General features: G+C 34.7%; 1 protein-coding gene across 14 annotated transcripts in view; it reads left to right on the top strand.

Annotated features, from left to right (window-relative positions):
• Positions 1 to 21,620, top strand: part of AKAP13 (A-kinase anchoring protein 13) — a 359,098-nt gene that overhangs the window by 257,209 nt on the left and 80,269 nt on the right. For all 14 annotated transcript variants that reach the window (XR_004232435.1, XM_031955550.1, XM_031955554.1 and 11 more), the window contains 2 exons: positions 10,832 to 10,904; positions 16,198 to 16,337. Coding sequence is in view for 13 of the 14 variants with exons in the window: in XM_031955550.1 (XP_031811410.1) it covers positions 10,832 to 10,904; positions 16,198 to 16,337 (213 nt within the window). In the remaining variant the exon portion in view is untranslated. The remainder of the gene's footprint in view (positions 1 to 10,831; positions 10,905 to 16,197; positions 16,338 to 21,620) is intronic.

Raw genomic sequence — 21,620 nt, forward strand, 5'->3', positions numbered from 1 at the left:
ATTGGAAAAGCCTCTGATCCTGATTCCAGTGGAAAAGTGTCCTCAACCCAGAAATTAGGCTGAGTAAAATAAGGAAACTTTGTTAAAGAACTAAAGTAGAATTTCAGCTAAAATGGGGCAGATGTTTAGAAAACAGCTTTCTCTTCAAGGAAAATGTGTAGAGAGCATTGTCAGGGTTATGAAAAGCCAAGGTTTGATTTAAATTTGGGAGCAGATCACTGAACTTTTAGAAACTGTACAGTACACATCTCCTTGGTTGTTTATGGGAAAAGAATTGGATCTAGAGGAGTGGAAATTAGTAGGAGAGCAACTTTGTCAATCCTATAATGATAATGGACCTGTTATGGGCCAGAACTTGAAACAAGGTGCTAAGTCACTGTAATTGATAGAAACAATGCTTATGTATTTGGTTCACACCTTTGGAGTTCACATCTTTTAAAAAGGATATATCAGGAGGAGCTCCCACAAGCCCACTAGATACTTTTGGGAGATTCACAAAGTCAGAAATCCGCAATCCCACTCTTGGAGGAGGAGACAGATTCTTTCCAACTTCTACCTTTCTGCTGGCTGGAGGCTTTGGATTTGGAAAGAGCTAGAGGCTGAAGCTGGCAGAGCAAAAGACTAGCGGTAAGAGCTCTTGGAACCAAGGAGAGATAGGCCTCTTAAGAAAACTAACCAGGCTATTTTGAAGGAGACAATAATGGATTTGGACTTTAACAGCTGCCTGCATTGGAGGTGATTATTACTCTGAGCTGAAACTAAGGCTGCTCCCAGAAGCCCCCCCCAAAAATATTATATTTTAGAGAAGAGAACATTACACTCTGTTGTAATGGGCTGAGGTTTGAGTTGATGCACTGAGGTCCCAAGTACATGAGGCTAAATAATAATTGGACTATACTCTATTAATATACATGATTGGATAAAGAATGGCCCCCGCCCACTCTCTGTGCAAGTCCTGATGTGTTGTATAGGAAATGACGATTTTGGTGGGTGGAGGCAGAGAGAGAGAGACAGGAAGAGAAGCTGGAAGAGATTGAACCTGGGTTCCATGCTTGTAGCTGCTTGTCGTGTGGCTGTTGGTCTAGCTAGCTTCTTGACTCAGCTGTAAACATTGCTATCGCCGATTCCCTTCCACCTCCGATCTTTCTTCACGATAATAAAGATTGACGATTTTCCCCTAACCTGAATTCCTGACTTCGGCTGATTTTAAAATATGCAGTCTTCACACTATGTGACCCTGGAAAGTCACTTAGATTTTATCAGTTTAAGTTTCCTCACTTGTAAAATGGGGGATACAAGGTTGTTGTGAGATTCAAATGGGAAAACAGGTAAATGCTTTGCAAACCTTAAAATACTATATAAATATCACCTAGATTAACTATTGTTCAAATTGAGGCCTCCTAACTTAACAAGGAAGCCTCTTTGATATTTCAGTTGGGAAGCCTTTTGATCTCCCGCCCCAGATACAGATTGGTTTCATCTGGCCTTTCATATCAGCAGTTTTGAGCTATTCACGTCTTACCTTCAGAGTGGAGCTTCTGCATGTCCCCATCTGTGTTCCATAAGAAGTATGAAATAAAGTTCTGTGAGGAGATTTCAATGCTTGTTCTATTTCTTCTTGAAATACTAAATAGGAAATTTTTCTTTTTTTGGTGTAAACTTTTGTGGTTTCATAGTGACGTGATGAGAAAACCCCCTATATCAATTATAATCTTATTTTTTGTATTTTACCCAGGGTCATTCAGCCACTATGTTAGAGATGGCTCACTTTAATATAAATATGAAGTTATATATCAATAATATTTTCATGGTATATATTTTTATTATGGAAATAGACTTAATTTCCATAATTTTTTATTCCATGTTCCCTGAATGCTCTAAACCAATATTTATGGCTTGCATTTATGAATTTCAAACCTGCCAAACGTTCTGCAACAAAGATTTGAGAAGATGATAGCCTAAAAGTTTTAAAAGTCTTATTTAAGAATCGTGTGGCTAATATCACTAATTTTAAAAGATATTTAGATATTTTATTTATTTTTTTTTATTTAATAGCCTTTTATTTACAGGATATATACATGGGTAACTTTACAGCATTAACAATTCCCAAACCTCTTGTTCCAATTTTTCACCTCTTACCCCCCCCCCCACCTCCTCCCCTAGATGGCAGGATGACCAGTAGATGTTAAATATATTAAAATATAAATTAGATACACAATAAGTATACATGACCAAACGTTATTTTGCTGTACAAAAAGAATCAGACTCTGAAATATTGTACAATTAGCTTGTGAAGGAAATCAAAAATGCAGGTGTGCATAAATATAGGGATTGGGAATTCAATGTAATGGTTTTTAGTCATCTCCTACCTAGAGTTCTTTTTCTGGGCATAGCTAGTTCAGTTCATTACTGCTCCATTAAAAATGATTTGGTTAATCTCGTTGCTGAGGATGGCCTGGTCCATCAGAACTGGTCATCATATAGTATTGTTGTTGAAGTATATAATGATCTCCTGGTCCTGCTCATTTCACTCAGCATCAGTTCGTGTAAGTCTCTCCAGGCCTTTCTGAAATCATCCTGTTGGTCATTTCTTACAGAACAGTAATATTCCATAATATTCATATACCACAATTTATTCAGCCATTCTCCAACTGATGGACATCCATTCAGTTTCCAGTTTTTAGCCACTACGAAAAGGGCTGCCACAAACATTCGTGCACAAAAAGGTCCCTTTCCCTTCTTTATAATCTCTTTGGGATATAAGCCCAGTAGTAACACTGCTGGATCAAAGGGTATGCACAGTTTGATAACTTTTTGAGCATAGTTCCAAACTACTCTCCAAAATGGTTGGAAGATATTTAGATATTAAAGATGCTTTGAAGTCTTTTGTACTAATGAATAAAAAAGAGTAAAAAAAAAAAATCCCCTTGTCCTTTCTGTGTTCTCATTCTCCTTTCCTCTCTTTTTTTTGGGGGGGTGGGGAATCTCTTTTCTTTCTGTACCTTCTCACTCTTCCCTTTTCTAATACTCTTTGTTTATTCTCACCCCATTTCCAGTATCTTCACCCTTTTCTTTTCTATCATTGCCCTTTTTTCCCTTTTCTTTGCTCATTCCTTCTTCAACTGGCTATCAGAGAGAATTGAAACACACAGAAAAACATACATAATATATATGTGATATACATTGTGTGTGTGTGTATGTGTGTGTGTGTGTGCATGATATTTATTGAATAAAGTTTTGGGATACCTATTCTTTTATTAGTTTTTTTTTTTTAATAATTCTCACCTGTAAATAACTTTTAAAATGTGACTTCTAATGAATATTCTCCCCTTTGGACTAGATAAATTAAGAGTAATTTTAAACATTGGATTTCCCCAGAACTATAGTCTTAAAACCCCTTTCTTCAAATTTGACTCATTCTGGGGAGGAGGGGAAGAGGGGAATTGTGATTCACGTCTTGAAATAAACCAAATATCTAAATCTGAACAGTTGATTATTTCTTTGGATAACAAGGATCCAGAGTGACACCTTTAATAATTGGGGCTTTTTTCCTCCTCAGAATTCAACAAGATCTCTGATTTCTTTCTGGTGTGATTTAAGTGATTGAAGATTCTACTTTAGAAATCATGTTGTACATGATGTATTATTTTGAATCCTGTGGAGTAGTTTGCATGTCAGTAGATGCTCTCCTGTGACTTCTTTCCCTCTTACTAACATTATATTCTTCTTTAGAGCAATGACTATGTGTTTCTTACCTATATATTTCCTCTACTTCCTCTGATAAATATACTTAACAAAGTGGTAGGTTTGGATTTAACAAATTTAACAAATGTTTGGATGGATGGAAAAATGGACAATAAATGAATTTTAAATATTGGTTGTATGCTAGCATAATTCCAATTCCTAGATTAAGTCTTTGGAAGAAAAGTAGTGGCTCTCCTCCTTTTCTAGAGTACAGGTTTTTTTAAAAATTAATATTGCTGGAAAAAATGTTATTTCCTTATTACAATTGCATTATTAGTATTGCCAAGTTTATTGGTATACAAGTGTCCTAGAAAATTTGATATTGAAGCGCTTTATAATTAGAATATGATTATTAAAAGCATTATCCACTTTACAGTAGTGTTTGTATAAACGCTCTGTTACAGCATGTACAGAAAGGCTTCCTCAATGCGTATAAAATAGGATTTTATTCTTTAAAAAATTTATTTTCTGTTAATTCATTCATTGTCTTGAGTCCCCTATTTTGTGCAAGACATTGTGCGGACTGCTATGCTATTGTTCACAAAATTTGAGAAATACATTATTAAATTGAAATAAATAAATTTGGTGTCATCCAGACAACGGTTTATGAAGCATTGCATGCCAGTTGCATAACAAACAGGAACCAAAGCTTTCAGGAGCCAAGGACCCAGAACTTTGGATTGTAACCCAATTAATATACAGTTTGGAAAGAATGAACAACAACAACAAAAACCAAGATGAAAGGGTTAAGACATCTGGATTCTTATTAGAGGAGATTAGAAGACAATGAGGTGAGGGTGAGTTTTGGCTGGAAGGGATTGGGAGACAACCAGGAGGCACTAAGGAGATAAGGAAAAAGGGGTTGTTTTGTGGTGTTCTTTAAACTGGATGACTCTTGGCAGGGGGGAGTAATCTTATGATTTCTTCAAACTCTAGTGAGTTTGCAATTTAACTTCACAATGTGTGAGAGCTGGACCTAGGGCAAAGAAAACCTGAGTTCAAATCTGGCTTTAGATACTTACTAGCTGTGTGACCCTGGGAAAATCACTTAAACCCCTATTTGCCTCCGTTTTTTTTCAGTTGCAAAAAAGATGATGATGATAATAACACCTACTTCTCAAGGTTATTGTGTGGCTCAAATGAGAAATTTATATTCATCTAAAGTCTTCATCTAAAACATCTCTTCTGAGAAGAAAGTTTACTCTAATATGACCATATTTCATGATAAATATTTTTGTAGAAACATATAATAATTGTTTTTTTGTAATTCTAAATATTTTTATATTTTTAAAAACAGTCTGCTAAAAGATTCATAGAACTTAATAGACATCCAATGAGGGCAATATGGTGATGTTAGCTAGCATTTATCTACAAGACTCTATGATTAACATTTTCAAACAGTATCTCATTTGATCTCACAATAACCCTGAGAGGTCAGTGGTATTATCTTTATTTTGTAGTTGAGAAAAATGGTAAACAGGTTAAATGTCTGGCCAAGTGTCACACAGCTAGTCTCAGTGTCTGAATCCACATTTGAACTAAAGTCTTCTTGACTCCAGACCCTACACACTTAGATAACAACCATGGGAAGTTTTAAATTTTTTTTGAAAAGATTTTAAAGGCAGGACATTGGAGAATAGTTAGTTTTGTACATTTCTCTTTGTACTTTGTCAGCAATTTCTATCTAGGGACAAAACAGTCCTTTTGATGTAGTGGAGAGAGTAGTAGCTTTGATATCAGTCCATGGGATGAAATCCCAGCTTGGCCTTGTACTGAGTGTCTCTCTAAGATTGTATGCAAGTGTAAGTATATCCATATTGTACTTGCATATAGCTTTGTTGGTGGATAAACTCATCCCACAAGAACCAACATAACTTTTGGCTCCTAGCTTAATCATTTCTGCTTTTGAGCTAAGAAATTCCCCTTTGATAAAATGTCCTATAATGTATGTAAAGCAAATTTTATAGAGCTGTTTGATGATTTAAGAATTAAAGAAAAAAATGTTTGGGATTCCTTTCATGTACTTGTATATTTTTCAGCTAATAATTACTTTTTGATACACATTGCTTTATGAATCAGTTTGGAGAAAAAAAAAATCAGGAGAGAGGAAAAAAATGCAGAAAAAAGAAGTGAACATAGCATGTGTTGGTTTACATTCACTATCATTAATTCTTTTTCTGGATGCAGATGGCATTTTCTGTCCAAAGTCTATTGAGATTGCCTTGGATCACTGAACCACTGAGAAGAACCAAGCCTTTCACAATTGATCATTTCATATTCTTGTTGTTATCGTATATAATGTATTCCTGGTTCTGCTTGTTTTGTCAGCATCAGTTCATGTAAATCTTTCCAGGCCTTTCTAAAATTAGTTTGTTCATCATTTTTTCATAGAATAGTAGTATTCCATTACCTTCATAAACCACAACTTGTTTAGCGATTCCCCAATTGATGGGTATCTTCTCCCATTCTTTGCTACCATAAAAAGAGCTGCTATAAACATTTTTGTACATATGGGTCCTTTTCCTTCTTTTATGATTTCCTTGGAATACAGACTTAGTAATGGCACTGCTGGATCAAAGGATATGCAGTTTTATAGTTCTTTGGGCATAGTTCCATGTTGCTCTCCAGAATGGTTGGATCAGTTACAACTCCACCAACAATGTATTAGTGTCCCATTTTTCCCACATCCCCTCCATTTATCATTATCTTTTCCTGTCATCTTAACCATTCTGAGAGGTGTGAAGTGGTACCTCAGAGTTGTTTTAATTTACATTTCTCTAATCAATAGTGATTAAAGCACTTTTTTCATATGACTACAGAAAGCTTTAATTTCATCATCTGAAAATCATCTGTTTCATATCCTTTGACCGTTTATCAATTGAGGAATGACTTGTAGTCTTATAAATTTGACACAGTTCTTCATATATTTTAGAAATGAGATCTTTATCAGAAATACTGGTTATGAAGATTTTTTTTCTGGCTTTGTATTTCCTTTTTAATCTTGTTTCTATTGCTTTTGTTTGTGCAAATACTTTTTAATTTAATGTAATCAAAGTTGCCAATTTTGCATTTCATAATGTTCTCTAGTTTTTCTTTGGTTACAAATTCCTCCCTTCTCCAAAGATTTATCTGATAGGTAAATTCACCCTTTATGCCCAAATCATGTACTTATTTTGGTATGGAGTATGAGATAGAGGTCTATGCCAAATTTCTAATATATAATTTTCCAGTTTTCTCATCAATTTTTGTCAAATAGTGAGTTCTTATCCTAGAAGTTTGAGTTTTGGGGGTTTATCAAATACTAGATTGCTGTTGGCCTTGCTTATTGTGTTGTATATATCTAATTTATTCCACTGATTCACAACTCTATTTCTTAATCAGTACCAAATGGTTTTGATGACTGCTGTTTTAGAATATAGTTTTAGGTCTGTACTGATAAGCTATCATCCTTTGTATTTTTTTTAATTAATTTTCTTGATATTCTTGACCTTTTGTTCTTCCAGATGAATTTTGTTGTTATTTTCCAAGTTCTATAAAATAATTTTTTGACAGGTTGATTGGTATAGCACTGACCAAGTAGATAAATTTAGGCAGAATTGTCATTTTTATTATATTAGCTCAGCCTACCCATGAGCAATTGATATTTTTCCAGTTATTTAGATCTGACTTTATTTGTGTGAGAGGTTTTGGTAGTAAATGTGTTCATATACTTTTTGGGTTTGTCCCCATACATGCATATTTTGTGTGTCTATGTGCTTTCAGTTTTGCTGAATACTACTTCCTGTCTACATACCCAGGAGACTAGTTTATTATTTTGAATCATTTACATTTGCAACATACTCGAAGTAAAAGGGATATCGCTAAACTCTCTACTAGTGCCTTCATTTTGTTATTATTGTAGGCTATTGTAAACAGTTTAATTACATGTTTTGAATTGGCATTTTCCCATTGTGATTCATCACTGGGTTGGCAACAGTGCTATCCCCAAGGCCTCTGTATGTCTTCTTCTGTTTTAGCATGTGTAGGGCAGTGCCACAAATTGGGATGAGTAGTACAAAAATGCTCTCTCCCCTTAATTAGTACAATAGTTGCTTAAGAGTAACCCAAACCAAATCACTGTTGATCAGAGAATTGCAAATTAAGACAACTCTGAGATACCATTGCACACCTGTCAGATTGGCTAAGAGGACAGGAAAAGACAATGATGAATTTTGGAGAGGATGTGGGAAAACTGGAATACTGATACATTGTTGGTGGAGTTGTAAACTGATCCAAGCATTCTAGAGAGCAATTTGGAACTATGCCCAAAGGGCTATCAAACAGTGCATGCCCTTTGATCCAGCAGTCTCTCTCCTTGGCCTGTATCCCAAAGAGATCTTAAAGGAGCGAAAAAATGTTTGTGGCAGCCTTTTTTGTAATGGCAAGAAATGGAAACTGAGCAGATGCCCATCAGTTGGAGAATGGCTGAATAAGTTGTGGTATATGAATATTATGGAATATTATTGTTCTGTAAGAAATGATCAGGGGGATGATTTCAGAGAGGCCTGGGTAGACTTACAGTGAAGTGAGCAGAATCAGGAGGTCATTATACACGGCAACAATAAGACTATATGATGATCACTTCTGATGGACATGGCTCTCTTCAACAGTTAGATGATTCAAACCACTTCCACTTGTGCAGTGATGAAGAGAGCCATCTATATCCAGAGAGATAACTATAGGAACAGTGTGGAACGCAACATAGCATTCTCATTTTGCTGTTATTTGCTTGCATTTTGTTTTCTTTCTCAGTTTTTCTTTTTCTTCCTTCTTGATTTGATTTTTCCTGTGTTCAGCAAGATAACTGTATAAATATGTGTGTGTATGTGTATGTGAATACTGGATTTAACATGTATTTTAACATATTTAACATGTATTGGACTATCTGCCATCTAGGGGAGGGAGTGGAGGGAAGGAGGGGAAGATTTGGAACAAAAGGTTACGCAAGGGTCAGTGCTGGAAAAATTATCCATGCATATGTTTTGTAAATAAAAAGCTTTAATTAAAAAGAAAAAAGAATAACCTCAAAGTCATTATTCCCCAACTGCTAAGTGGTCAAAGGATATGAACAAACAATTTTCAGATGATGAAATTAAATCCATCTATAGTTATATGAAAAAATGCTCTATATTACGATTTATTAGAGAAATTCAAATTAAAACAACTCTGAGGTACCACCTCACACCTCTTAGATTGATTAAGATGATAGGAAAAAGTAATGATAAATGTTGGATGGGATGTGGGAAAACTGGGACACTAATATATTGCTTTTGGAGTTGTGAACTGATCCAACCATTTAGCAGAACAATCTGGAACTGTGCCCAAAAGGAGGTCACATTGTACATATCTTTTGACCCAACAGTGACATTACTGTGTCTATATCCCAAGGAAATAATAAAGTAGGGAGAAGGACCTGTATGTGCAGAAATGTTTGTAGTAGCTCTTGTAGCAAAGAATTGGAAAAGGAAGATGCCCATCAACAGTATATGAAGATAATGTAATATTACCGTTCTATTAAAAATAATGAACAAACTAATTTTAGAAAGGCCTGGAAAGGTTTACATGAAATGATGCTGAGCAAAACAAGCAAATATGGAGGTGATTTTCCTTAGAAATGGCTCATTTGGATGACACCGTGTCTGGGGAGATATGGTTCCCAAGAGGGCCTGAGATTCAAATCTCACTTCTTTGCAGATCAAAAGGTACACAACTTTAGAGTGTTAATTTTACAGATCAAAAAGGAACACGGTTTCACACCCCCATCAAGAATAGGTGATGATCAGCTAGGAAAGCCTTGGCTCTTCTCAGTGGTTCAGTAAGCCAAAGCAATTCCAATAAACTTTGGACAGAAAATGCCATCTACACCTAGAAAAACAACTAAGGAGAATGAATATAAATCAATACATGTTATGTAATGTGATGACCGCACTAGCACCCAGGATACCTTAGAATCAACCGGAATCAGGATAAGCAAAAGTCCTTAGTCTTTATTCTTGGTCTTTAGGGGTAGAAGTGAAGGGGATGGAAGTAGGATCCCCCCAACACTTTCTTCCTCATCCACGTCCAAAATGACCCTAGCTAGTCTTACTTCACCCCTTAATCCCTCCTACAATCCTCTGTATAGACCACTCATCGAGCCAGCACAGGATAGTGGGAAGGACCATTTTCCAAGCATATGCCTATAGAGTATTGTCCAATCGGTAGTTAGCCTCAAGTGCTCAGCTGTCCTGACCTCAATGAATGGACTCGAGAGTTTCAGCCCTCTACAATGTTCACTTTTTTCCTGGTTTTTTTTTTTTTTTTAATCTTTCCCATGATTTTTCCCTTTGGCTTTGATTTTTCTTTCCCAATATGATTCACAAAGTAATATGTATTTTAAAAAATTAAAAAAAGAATAACCCAAAAATCTTCTGAGTTTTCTTCCAGTTTACATAAGTACTCTTAATTATTAAATAATTGTGGAATAAAAAATATATCAAGTGTGTTTATTCAGTTTGAAAATCTGATTCAGAGCAGATGAAAAGTGTTGATTTTTTTTTTTTGCATTATTCAGTAACTATGCTTTTTTATCTTTTAGAGGTAAGAGCTTGAGTTGCAGCAAAATTAGAACAGTATGATAACAAAATGCAGGGGGTTTTATTTGGGAGTAGATGACTCAGTCGCTCGTTAGCTGTTTTTTTTTCTTTATGTTTTATTAATAATCTTTGAGATTTAGGTCATCAAATTGGAGTTTGACTATTGTAGTCTGTGGTTTAGTTCATTTCCATTTTGACTCTTCCTCAGTGTCACTTTCATCCTGTTGCTCACACATACTTGGTGGTTTTTTTTTTTTTTTTTTTTTTTACTGAGGCTCAGTATTCATATCCGCCTTTCTTGAATATAATACCTATTTGACATGCAATGTCATTTTAAGGAGTTCTTTTTCTTGAGATCATTTCACTCTATATTGTAGCAAGAGGAATGGTGTTAGAGGTCAAGTTAAATTTTAAGCAACTGAGTTAGCCATGTCATTGTCTGGAAATTAATTTCTCTCTTTCTCTTCCCTCAGATAAACCGGGAAAGCTGGTGTACAATAGAGCCATGCCCAGATCCATCACTGTTGGCTTCCAAACATAATCCAGGTAAGCAATAGCTCTTCAGTTGGTGAATTTATTTGAATTACCTATTTTTTTGATTCGATTCAATTCAATTTGTTGGAATCCTTAAAAAGTGAATCGAATCAAATCAAAGAAATAGATAACTTGATAACCAAATCTCTCTATAAATACAAAATCTCTTTATAAATACAAAAAAAAATACAAAATTTTATTTTGAATCTTATTCTCCTTCTACATATCCCTAGCACAAAAAAGAGTTAAGACTTATGTAATTTGGGATGTTTTGTTTGCATTCACCACTTGAGGAATTGAGGATGAGCACATGTAATTACTCAGCTTGACTTGCAGAGTAATAAACTTCACACATATCTTTTATGAGTCATTAAGATGCTATTGAAGCCAACTGCATAATACAAATACAAGGTGTGGACTGTTTTAGTGGAGGGGGGGTATACAGAAAGAAAGGTAAATCCATGTAGTCATTTAAAAACCATGCTGGCACTGTCTAACCTTAAGCCTTTTCCTGATAATTTGAAATATTCTCCTGACTAGTGACTTAAAAGAGTATACTTTTATATAAGACACAAGATGTTCGTGTATTAAGCTTATGACTTATGGTTAGGAAAACCAGCTTCTAATCTAGATTCAACCACTGACTCATTCCATGACGTAGATCATAGCCCTCAAACTCAATGCTCCCCAACTATAAGAGGTCACTATCTTACTTCATTAGGGTTGGTGGCAGAATGAATTAATATATGATTACAAGAGAGTCTTATTATAAATGTCAGGTGAAGTATGATAAACTGCACTCTGGGCTGAATTTAGTTTGAGTACTCTTAAATTATTGTGACCTTCATTCATTTCTCCTCTTATGCATGATATGTTTTAAGAATGACTGAATGCATCCCTACCAGGACTCCTTCTATATTGATGGGTTAGCCAGATAAATTCTATTTGTAGGGTCATACATACTTAAGACTAAGTAAGTTAAATAATTTCTTGAAATACTCTACCCTCCAGAGACTTTGTGAATATCTTCCACTTAGTTATATTATTATCCCCAAAATACTTAAAAACAACATAGCATCAGGAAATAGAAAGAGCTGGGGTCTGGAATCAGATAGACCTAAGTTCAAATTCACCCACAAACTCTTAATAGCTATACAACTCTAAATTGTACAGCATTAATTTCTGTTTACTTCAGTTTCCTCAACTGTGTAAAGTCAGTATAATAGCAACTACCTATTAGGGTTGTATGAGGATTAAATGAGATAATATTGTAAAGCACTTAGCACAATGCCTGGCACACAGTAGGTGCTATACAAATGCTTTTTCCCTTCCCTTCCAGTTCCCCAACCTTGAATTTGTCTCCTTCAGTTTCAAAACAGCAAAATCTGCCCCGATGCAAGGGATAAAGTACATTGCTTTCATACATTCATGCCTTCAGCAAATATTGATTAATCAGATCAGCTGCTGTGTAAAAGACATTATACTAGGTCTTGAGGGTATATGCATAAAGCATAAAATAGTAGAATGAGGTTTTGTGAATTATCTGAACATATGTTTAATTCATGTATTTAAGGAAGCTGATCATCATCCTTCATAAGATCAAATCTTGAATTTCCCATATTCACCTTCCAGATTAGCAAAATTTTATGTATGAATTTTTTTCTGAATTTCATTGCTTGGCCTTAGTCACTTTTCTTATCCTGCTGTTCTGCTTTGAACACTATCTATTTATTACTGTGTTATTCCTAAAATGAGCTACCTAGAACCAAATGTGTACTTTAAGAGTGTCCTGAACTAAGTCCCACTAAGACTGAACAGATGTCTCACTGGTAATTCTAAGTGTATATTGGACTACAGTAATTGGAAAACTTCTAAATTCCATGTGTCGGATGTAAAAGAGTGTTCATTTAGAAGAAGGGAAGATTAGTAAACATTCTTTCATTTTTGGAACCTTTTACTGTGTGATTTTAGGATGTGGGTGGATTTTCCTTTTGCCTCTTTCCAACTCTCCAGATTTGGTTTGATACTATTGTGTTATCCTACTCACTGTGCCCCCTTTGATCCATTCTTGACTTCAGGTCCATTTTAATACCTACTTGAATTTTTTTTCTGGGGGATGATCTTCCACCAGCCTTGAATCTGGAGTTTCCTTATGAGTTTTCCATTGGAACGTCACTAAACTGGTTTCTGTTTCAGTCTGGAATTTGGACATGGTTTGGTAGGCAGCCAGCAAGATTGTGAGCAGAGGCACAGTTGCTGTTACAGCTTTTTCCTTTTTCTTGGCCTTTCTATCCTTTCCCTACTCCTCATTTTCCCTCCGCTGCAGACTGAAGGTTCAGATTTTCCAAGTGAGAAAGAGTGGAAAGACCACACCCATCCAGTACACTGTCTGGAGTCTATGAGGCATGAATGATCTGTTGAATATGAATGTTTCCAATCAACCTTCTGCCAGCAGAAGGCAACGCTGTTCCTTTTGGGGTATCATATGCAGAAATAATTTGCCCATCCAATTTGTGGAGTTCAATTCTTTACTGAAATTTTAACAAATTTGAAGTAATCTCTTTCAGATTTCATTCTCCTTTTCCATTTTGCCTTTTTTCATGCTTCCTTTAGCTCTTCTCAAGCTCTCAGTATTTTCCATACATTAACAGAATTATAAGAAACTGGTTTGGAAAGGAAGGAAAAAGAAGAGCAGGGCAGCACACAGATTCTAAGCCCAGGATTGATATATAACCATTTATCCCGTCTCTGTGACACATCACAGAAAGGGAATAGAAAATGAACATCCCTTTTTCTTTAGTTATATAGTTTTATTTGTGTTTATATTTATATATATATATATATATATATATAATATATTTATATTATTTATATATTATATTTATATATTTATATAATAATATATAATATATAAAAATATAATATTATATATATATATATATATATATATATATATATATATATATATATATATATAATTTTCCTTCTCCTAGACTGTAAGATCCATCTTACTTAAGGAGACATTTAGTAAGCACTTAGTTTGTGCTAGGGATGCAAAACCAAAAATAAATCTTTGCCTTCATGGAGCTTACATTCTTCAGGAAGGTATATAACTCATACACAAGATAAAATAAATTCAAGTGATAAGAAGAGAAATCTTATATATGGAGGAAACTTTTACTTAAATTTGTACCTCACATATCTTAATATACTATACACAATGAAGCGTAGTAAAAGTTTGTTGAATTGAAATGCAGAAGGAACTTATTTCAGTGTCTGGTCCTAATTCCAACACTATGTAGGCATCCCTTCAGCAACTTTCTTCACAGATCAAAGTTTTTTGTGAACACTAGGAATGACAAGTTAACTATTGAGAAAAATTGGAGATAGGTAAACATTTTTAAATTTCCAGTATGTGCCAGGCATTTATTCCCCGTTGTTGATTATATAAATACAAAATAAGAAATCTCTTGCCTTCTAGGACCTTTTAAGAAATTAGAGTGAGAAAAGCATGAAGGATAACTTGCATAAAAATACAAACAAATGTTTTATGCAAACAATAGTTGTTAGAATAGATTTAAATGTATATGTATAATATGTATGAATATGTAGAATAATATGTAGGAAGCATGAGGAGGTAGGCTAGGGTCAGGTTGTGAAGAGTTTTAAAATGCCAGAGGAAGTAATATTATCCCAAGGCATCTGGGTGCCATTGAATCTTCTTGAGCAGAGAATTAATAGCCTGGCAAGGGAGTGCCTTAAGGAAAGGTTAAGTGTGATGTGGAGAGACCCAGTTAGAAGATAATGGTGGTAGTGTATTTGTAGTTACTCATTCTATGATTGAACAGCTCTCTCTGTTTTCCATGATAACGATCTTATCATCTGGAGCACCACAAAATGAGATTACTCTGTCTTTTGCAAGATAATATATGATGTATTTCCTGGTTACTCACTTCTAGATAGTCTATAGGCATTTCCCCTATTTAGAAAATTGACTACTAGTTCTCAATATGGCATTCCATATATGGTCTGACTAGTCTGTAAAACACTACAAGATCTATTGTCTCTATTCAGATAACATAGTTATTTATGGTGTAACACCAACATTCAAACCTATCAGTATAATTCCAAATATTTTTTAACCATCTGTCATATTAACTTACTCTCTTTTGTCACCCAAATTGGATTGGAATTTTTATATATCCTCTCCTAGGCTACTGATTTAAAAACAAAGAAACAAACACTAATATATATTTAATAGTACAGAGACTACAACAGGAGCCTAGGACAAGCTCCAAACTTCAAGTTGACAACAATCCATTAATTAACATTCTTTGTGTTCAGTTGTACAGGCAAGTCTAAAAACATCTAAAAACTTATTATCATTCAACCAACATTTTTCTGTCTTGTCCAGAGAAGTATCAGGAAAGATTGTGAAATAGATTGTTAAAATTTGGTTATATTACTGTGACATTATTTTTTTGGGGGGAGAAGGAGAGTCAATCTAATAATTACCCCAAATCAAAAACTAACAGATCATTTATCAAAATTCTTTGACCTGTCATAGTAGTTGACAACCATTTTAAAGAGACAAATAGATTCTCCATATTTACTTTTTTTTTTTTTTTTTTGGTATAAGCATCATTTCTATGGACCATAGGAAAAATGAAATATTCACTGTGTTTCTGTCAGCCCACAAAGACTAGTAACCATATTTTGAAATTAATTTTTCCCCTTTTTGAAAAAAATACTTTTAGTCTTCCTTTTTAATATTTTAGTTAACCAGAAAATCCTAACAAGGGACCAGTTTATAATTGTCTTTGTAATTCTTAAAGTACTATATAAATGCAAATTACTAGAATTAGTTCATGACTTCTTACTAAACTCTGTGATACTGGTATTTTTATCATTGGTTGCAAGGGGATTACTCTGTTGCAGAGTGTTCCCAAAGGTGGAAGGCACTGATGTATAGGCAGTTTTTAAAAAATTGAATAGGTCTTCTAGGTCACATTTGTCTCTCTTGCATATAGACAAAGTTTTCTGCAGCCTCTTAAATGCCTTAGAATGACTCTGGTGGTATAAACAGGGAGAATTAATAGAGAAACGGCTGTAATTTCTGTCCAGATTCCTAGAATTGAGGTTATCAAGCAGAAAGTTTCAGCTCTGCCTATATTTCCTTTTTAGCTTTTCTGGAAGTCGTCTAACATTTGCAGGCAGACGGTTGGAATACAAAGAAAAGCCTGATTTTTTTTTTTTACCCTTCAAAAAAGTATTGAATTAATTATACATGATATTTATTTTGCAGGATGCGAGAACTTCTTGGAAGTTGGACTGGGTGGAGAGTGTGCCTCATCCCAGGGTGTGCTTAAAAGACAATCTGGCAGTGATTCCGACCTCTTCCCTTCACCCAATGATGAAATGGACAACAGCATTATTTTTACAAAGGTATATTTGTATAGCCTCTCTTTGCGAAGATGGCTTATATTTTGGCCTTATGGCTCAGCTGTAACTAGTCTTCTTTTGCCCTTTCTTTGACTCCCAACCTGAATCTAAGAACTCCTTAAAGAGGAAAAAAACTGAAGCCAAGAGAGCTTACAAGGGTATCTTGCTCCCTTCTGTTGCACACAAAATCAGGTTTTGAAATACAATGTTGAACCTTCAGCAAATGAAGCTACCTTCCTTAAATCACATCTGATGACAATGAACTCTTTCCAGCGGGTAAGAAGAGACCACAGCCTAGACTAAATGAAGTCATGTTCTATAAATTGGTCCCAGTGTCATTTCTGATGAATGTGGTTGGACCCAGGGCTCCCTCTGGCCTTAGTGATGTCATCCCTGCTCACCCAGCTTGCTTAATGGGAGCTTTCAGAATCACCACTCAGGAGCTTCTCCCAGCTGCCTGGTGCAGAAGCAGGAGATAGTGCTACTCTTCAGAGCATGTGCAGTATTAACAGCAATCCTGTAACCAGTGTTTACATGTAATTTGAGGCTTCATCTAATGAAAGGGGTGGTTTGCTTGTGTTTGCCTGAGTGTAGCTGAAAAGAGTTCTATTTTATTTCATTAGAAGAGAATCTTAGGCAAAGGCTTCCCCCACACTAAGCAAAGCAAATCCAGCCTTGAGAGGAAAAAAGCAGTAGTTTTTGGTTTTGTGCCAATCTAGTGAGGGGGGGAAAGGAGGGAGGGAGAGATAGTAAAAGAAGAAAAAAAATTGACTGTTCTATGTATAATATGTTTAAAATTGTGCCTCCCTCTTTTATGATGCCCAATATAACTGCTTGATAAGGGCTATTAAGTTAATCCTTATTCTGGGCAATGTGTCAAGATGACTGGAGTAAGGCAAGCTTTCACAAGTACCATAGATTCTATTGTAGAATTTATTTGGACCTTTGGGAAACTTTATTTTCCCCATCAATTTATTTTGCTTCTGGTTTTGTTCAGCTCCCACATTTATGGCCTGTTTCCTATACCCTACTCCCTACTTTGTTCCTTTGATTCAGCCCAATATTTCCAAAGAGTTCTGGAGAAGATTTAAAGTGGAAACTTCAGATTTACTATTAATATTTTCTGGAATAACTTTCCTCTTATGGAACAAAAATCCTTATGTCAGGAAATTTTTTCTCCCTTAATTTTTGAGCAGAGGAAAATTAACAAAATCCAAAGAACTGGTGTTTTTTGAGTATGGCTTTGAGTTTCCTAAATACTAGAACTTTGTAAGGTCTTTATTAATTCCCAAAAGAACTCATTCCTAAGGGAATCCCTAAGTGAATACCTTTTTGACTGAAATACAAATCTCTGAAATGATATTGATTTTGACTAATCTTTATTATTTTAATGAATTTTTAACTAGCTTCATCTTGTCTCTAATCCCTCAAATGATGTATAGGGCACCAAAATATTATATAGGACTTTCTTTATAGTAGCCTGATAAAAGAAGTAACACAAGTGTTACTTTATGGTCAGAAACTAAAATTCAAAGATCAATATTAAGTGATTTGCTCATGGCTATATAATGAATAAGTTGAGACTTAAACTCTAGTCTTCTGACTTTAAACCCAGTGCTCTTTCCACCACAGCAGTCTGATTTTTTAAAATTGTCTTTTTGTTTCTGTAGAGTCCCATATCTGTAAATTGACAGTGAAGTCTGGGTATTGAACTGTACATTTGGCCTGGGTAAAGATACATATGTGATTTTCATTAACCTTTATATCAGCTGCCAAAGTTATGGCCTTTGCTGGTATTGGCAAGCTTATTGGGATAAATAAACTGATGCAATTTTTAAAATGTGAAAATAAGTGAACTTTCTACATAGGTCAAATCAGATGACATAGGAAAAAAATTAAAACTTTGGGGGAACTTCTCCCTTTTTTTGGCATTATATTCCAAATGATCTGAAGAGGTTCAAAAACAAATGAACAATTCCCCTGCCACCCAGGTCATTCCAAAATTGGATAGGATGAGAACCACAAAGGAAGCATTCTGGTGATAGGTTTTTTATCTATCATTCAGACTTTAAAAGTTTACATAGAAATGTTAGTGTTCTGTGCTTCTGGCTTCTTCGGTCTTCATAACTTATTTTTTTCCTCCCGAATGATTTGTAAAGGCACTACACTTAGTACACAAATCACCAGCTATTTTATTCAGAGGCCCTCTTCAGAGATGAAATCATTTTAAATTCGTCTAAACAATGAGCACTAAGATTCTGGCAGGATCTATTCCCATGATCCAGTCATCTTCCTTCTCGCTTCAAGAACAGACTCTAGACTAGGCATTGCAAAATCCTTTTCTGTGAACTATGAAAGGCACATTAGGTCACTTCCTACAGACATTTGTATGAGTCTCATCTTAAAGGTTGGGGGCGGGGGATGGGGCTGTTATTAGTTTTGTTTTTTGTTTTACTATAATCTCCAAGTATTCCAGGTGTTTTTTTTTTTTTTTCACTTTACTCATTTATTTCTAATCAATCTGACTAGTAAACAATTCTTTAGGGATTGAAATTTTTTCTTTAATTTAGGTCAGAAAGAGATTTAATTTTTCACAGAATTATTTTATCATATATTTAAAGGTAGAAAAGGGAATTCACGGGTCACCTAGTCCAAAATCCTTCATTTTAGAAATGAGGAAACTAAGGTTCTCAGAGTTAAGCATTGTGGCCAAAGACACACAGAATATAACAGAGCTAGGACTTAGGTCCTCTTTCTGCAAATGCAATATTCTTTTCATTATGATGATGGAAGATTCCTTAGAGGCTACCTACTCTAAACCATATTGGAAAAAGAATTAATAGAATCTGCTCTGTGGTCACACCAAAAGCAAAGGCTAGATGAAAAGGTAGAAACATGTATTTTGCTTGAAGGCCTATAAAAAAGAACAGGGTACTATATTCTGAAGCAGCTCATTGCATTTTTTGATAACTATTTTTTTCCTTGCTTCAAATTTCTTTCAGTTTCTTTACATCATCTAGTTTTCATTATTTTTAGCCATACTCTGTAGGGCCAAACAGAGTAACTCTGTTCCCTACAGCCCTTAATTATTCTGAATTTACCTCCTTTAGATGCTTGACAATTTATCAATGCTTTTACTAAAATATTATATCCAGAAGTTATCTGGATGTTCTATATTAGGTGGTTAGGTGAGGTACAGTGAAGAGAATACTAGACCTGGAATCAGGAAGACTTGAGAGGTTGTGATTGAAGAAAGTTATTTTATAAATACAAGGCATTGTTATTATGTTAAATTAATTCATATATCTCTAGGGAGATGGTAAGGGGTAGGAGAACAGCACCTCTAAGGTCAGTCTTGGGAGTTTGGGATTTGAATTTGATTTTTGGTATCAGGAACCAGAGTAAAGAGGTATTTTAGCATGCCTTGTTATTAAACTGGGTACAGGAGAACATTGAATCCAATTTAAAATATGGGGAAAAGATATGTGTGTGTAACATCATACCTAGAATCATACTGAAATTAACCCTTAGTAATTGTCAGTTGTTTAATATTCACCTGCTCCATTATCATTCTCTCTTCTTATCTTTTTTTCCTTTTTCTTTTATAAGAGTTATCAATGAATATTTTCATAAAAGTGGTTGAGAGGACTAATTTAAGGAAATTTGGTAAATATACTTTTCTTAGTTCTCAGATTTTCTGAGAGGGAGAAATCGTGTGAATTAATGAAACTGCCATTTTTTTAGAAGGTGGGGCATTTAAAATAACAATTTTTGAAAGATAATCTACCTAGTAATTCTGTTTGTTCACAATCCAAATCATAGATTTAGTGTTGAAAGAAGGGAACCCACAGGCTATCTAGTACTATTGACTTAAGTGATGTTAGGTTGACATTTATATCAAACTATTTTGAAAATGGGTATTAGCTAGCATTCTCCCAGTTCATTTTACTTTCAAGAAGAGACTAGTATACTCTAGACAGCATCCATATTTATAATTGTCTATGTGGTCACAATATTAGCATTTATCTTCATTATCTTCTTGAATTCACCCACTCATCAAATTATGGGTTCTGGTAGCTTTCACTTGGCTCAGCATGTCAGATCATAGTTCTCAAAGTGTGTGTCCTATTTGGCATTAGATAGATGGCTTGCCAGAAAAAGATTCATTAACTCGTGGTTCTGGGTAATGGTTTTATTTAATAAAATGCCTTAGAGAAGAGAGGATAAGGACTAGTTATTCCTACTCCCTTTTGGTACAAGGACCGTTTCTGTCTGTAACATAAACTGCAAGTGCTATTATAAACTGTTTTGCTTTTTTTTTTTTAAATAATAGCCATTGGGAACAGAACCCCAGAATTAATCTCTTTGGTGATATTAACATTTGTACATATTTTTTAGCCAAGGATCATCATAAATTGTAATTATAGCTTTTGAAGAAAATTAGGATTAAATTACAGCATACATCAAGAGTACATGTACAATGTAAACTCCATAGAGCTTTATTAGATTTTATTTGCTGAAAAATATTTAACTAAAATTTTATTAAAAATATTTAACTAAAATTTTATTTATGGCTGGAGGGTTTTTCCCCCTTTTATAGGATCAAGAGAAGAAAAACAATTTTAATCTCTTATTTTTAGCATTTGCTTTTGCCTATGAATCCTTGGATTTCAGGGATAAACTAACAGTATAGAAGATCACATATAATCTAGTGAGAAAGATTTTTTAAAATATGCATAGAAATTGGATTGAGGATGTGTGAATCTGATTGTTACTAAGCCAAAAATTCTTAACTGTTTGGAAGACTGTAAAGATGAACTCATGCCTCTGGCCCATTATAAGGCTTTTGAATGAAGCCTTTCTCAGAAACATTCAATAACTTCCTTATTTACAGAATTAATTCTAAAAAATTATTAACAAAGCATTCAAGGGCCTCCGTGCTTTGGCTTCAATTCACTCAGCCTTACTAGCCATTACTTTCCTTCATGCATTCATCATTTCAACCAAACTGGATTCCCTCCTCCTTCCCATACATGTTTTTATTTTTCCAGTCTTCAGACCTTTGACAAGCTGTTTTTTTCTTGCAATGCACCCCCTGACCAATCTTTATCAAAACTGTCAGTATTCTTTACCCAGTTCAAATACTGCTTCTTTAATGAAGCCTTTTCTTATCCTTTGTAGTCAAAAGTAACCTCTCCCTCCTCAATATTTCTGTATCATAATGCATAGACACTAATCCTGTAGTGTTACTCATTTTTAGTTTTATATGTATGCTTGACTCCTCTC

Source organism: Sarcophilus harrisii, chromosome 2 (assembly GCF_902635505.1).
Source record: "Sarcophilus harrisii chromosome 2, mSarHar1.11, whole genome shotgun sequence".
Lineage (NCBI taxonomy): Eukaryota > Metazoa > Chordata > Mammalia > Dasyuromorphia > Dasyuridae > Sarcophilus > Sarcophilus harrisii.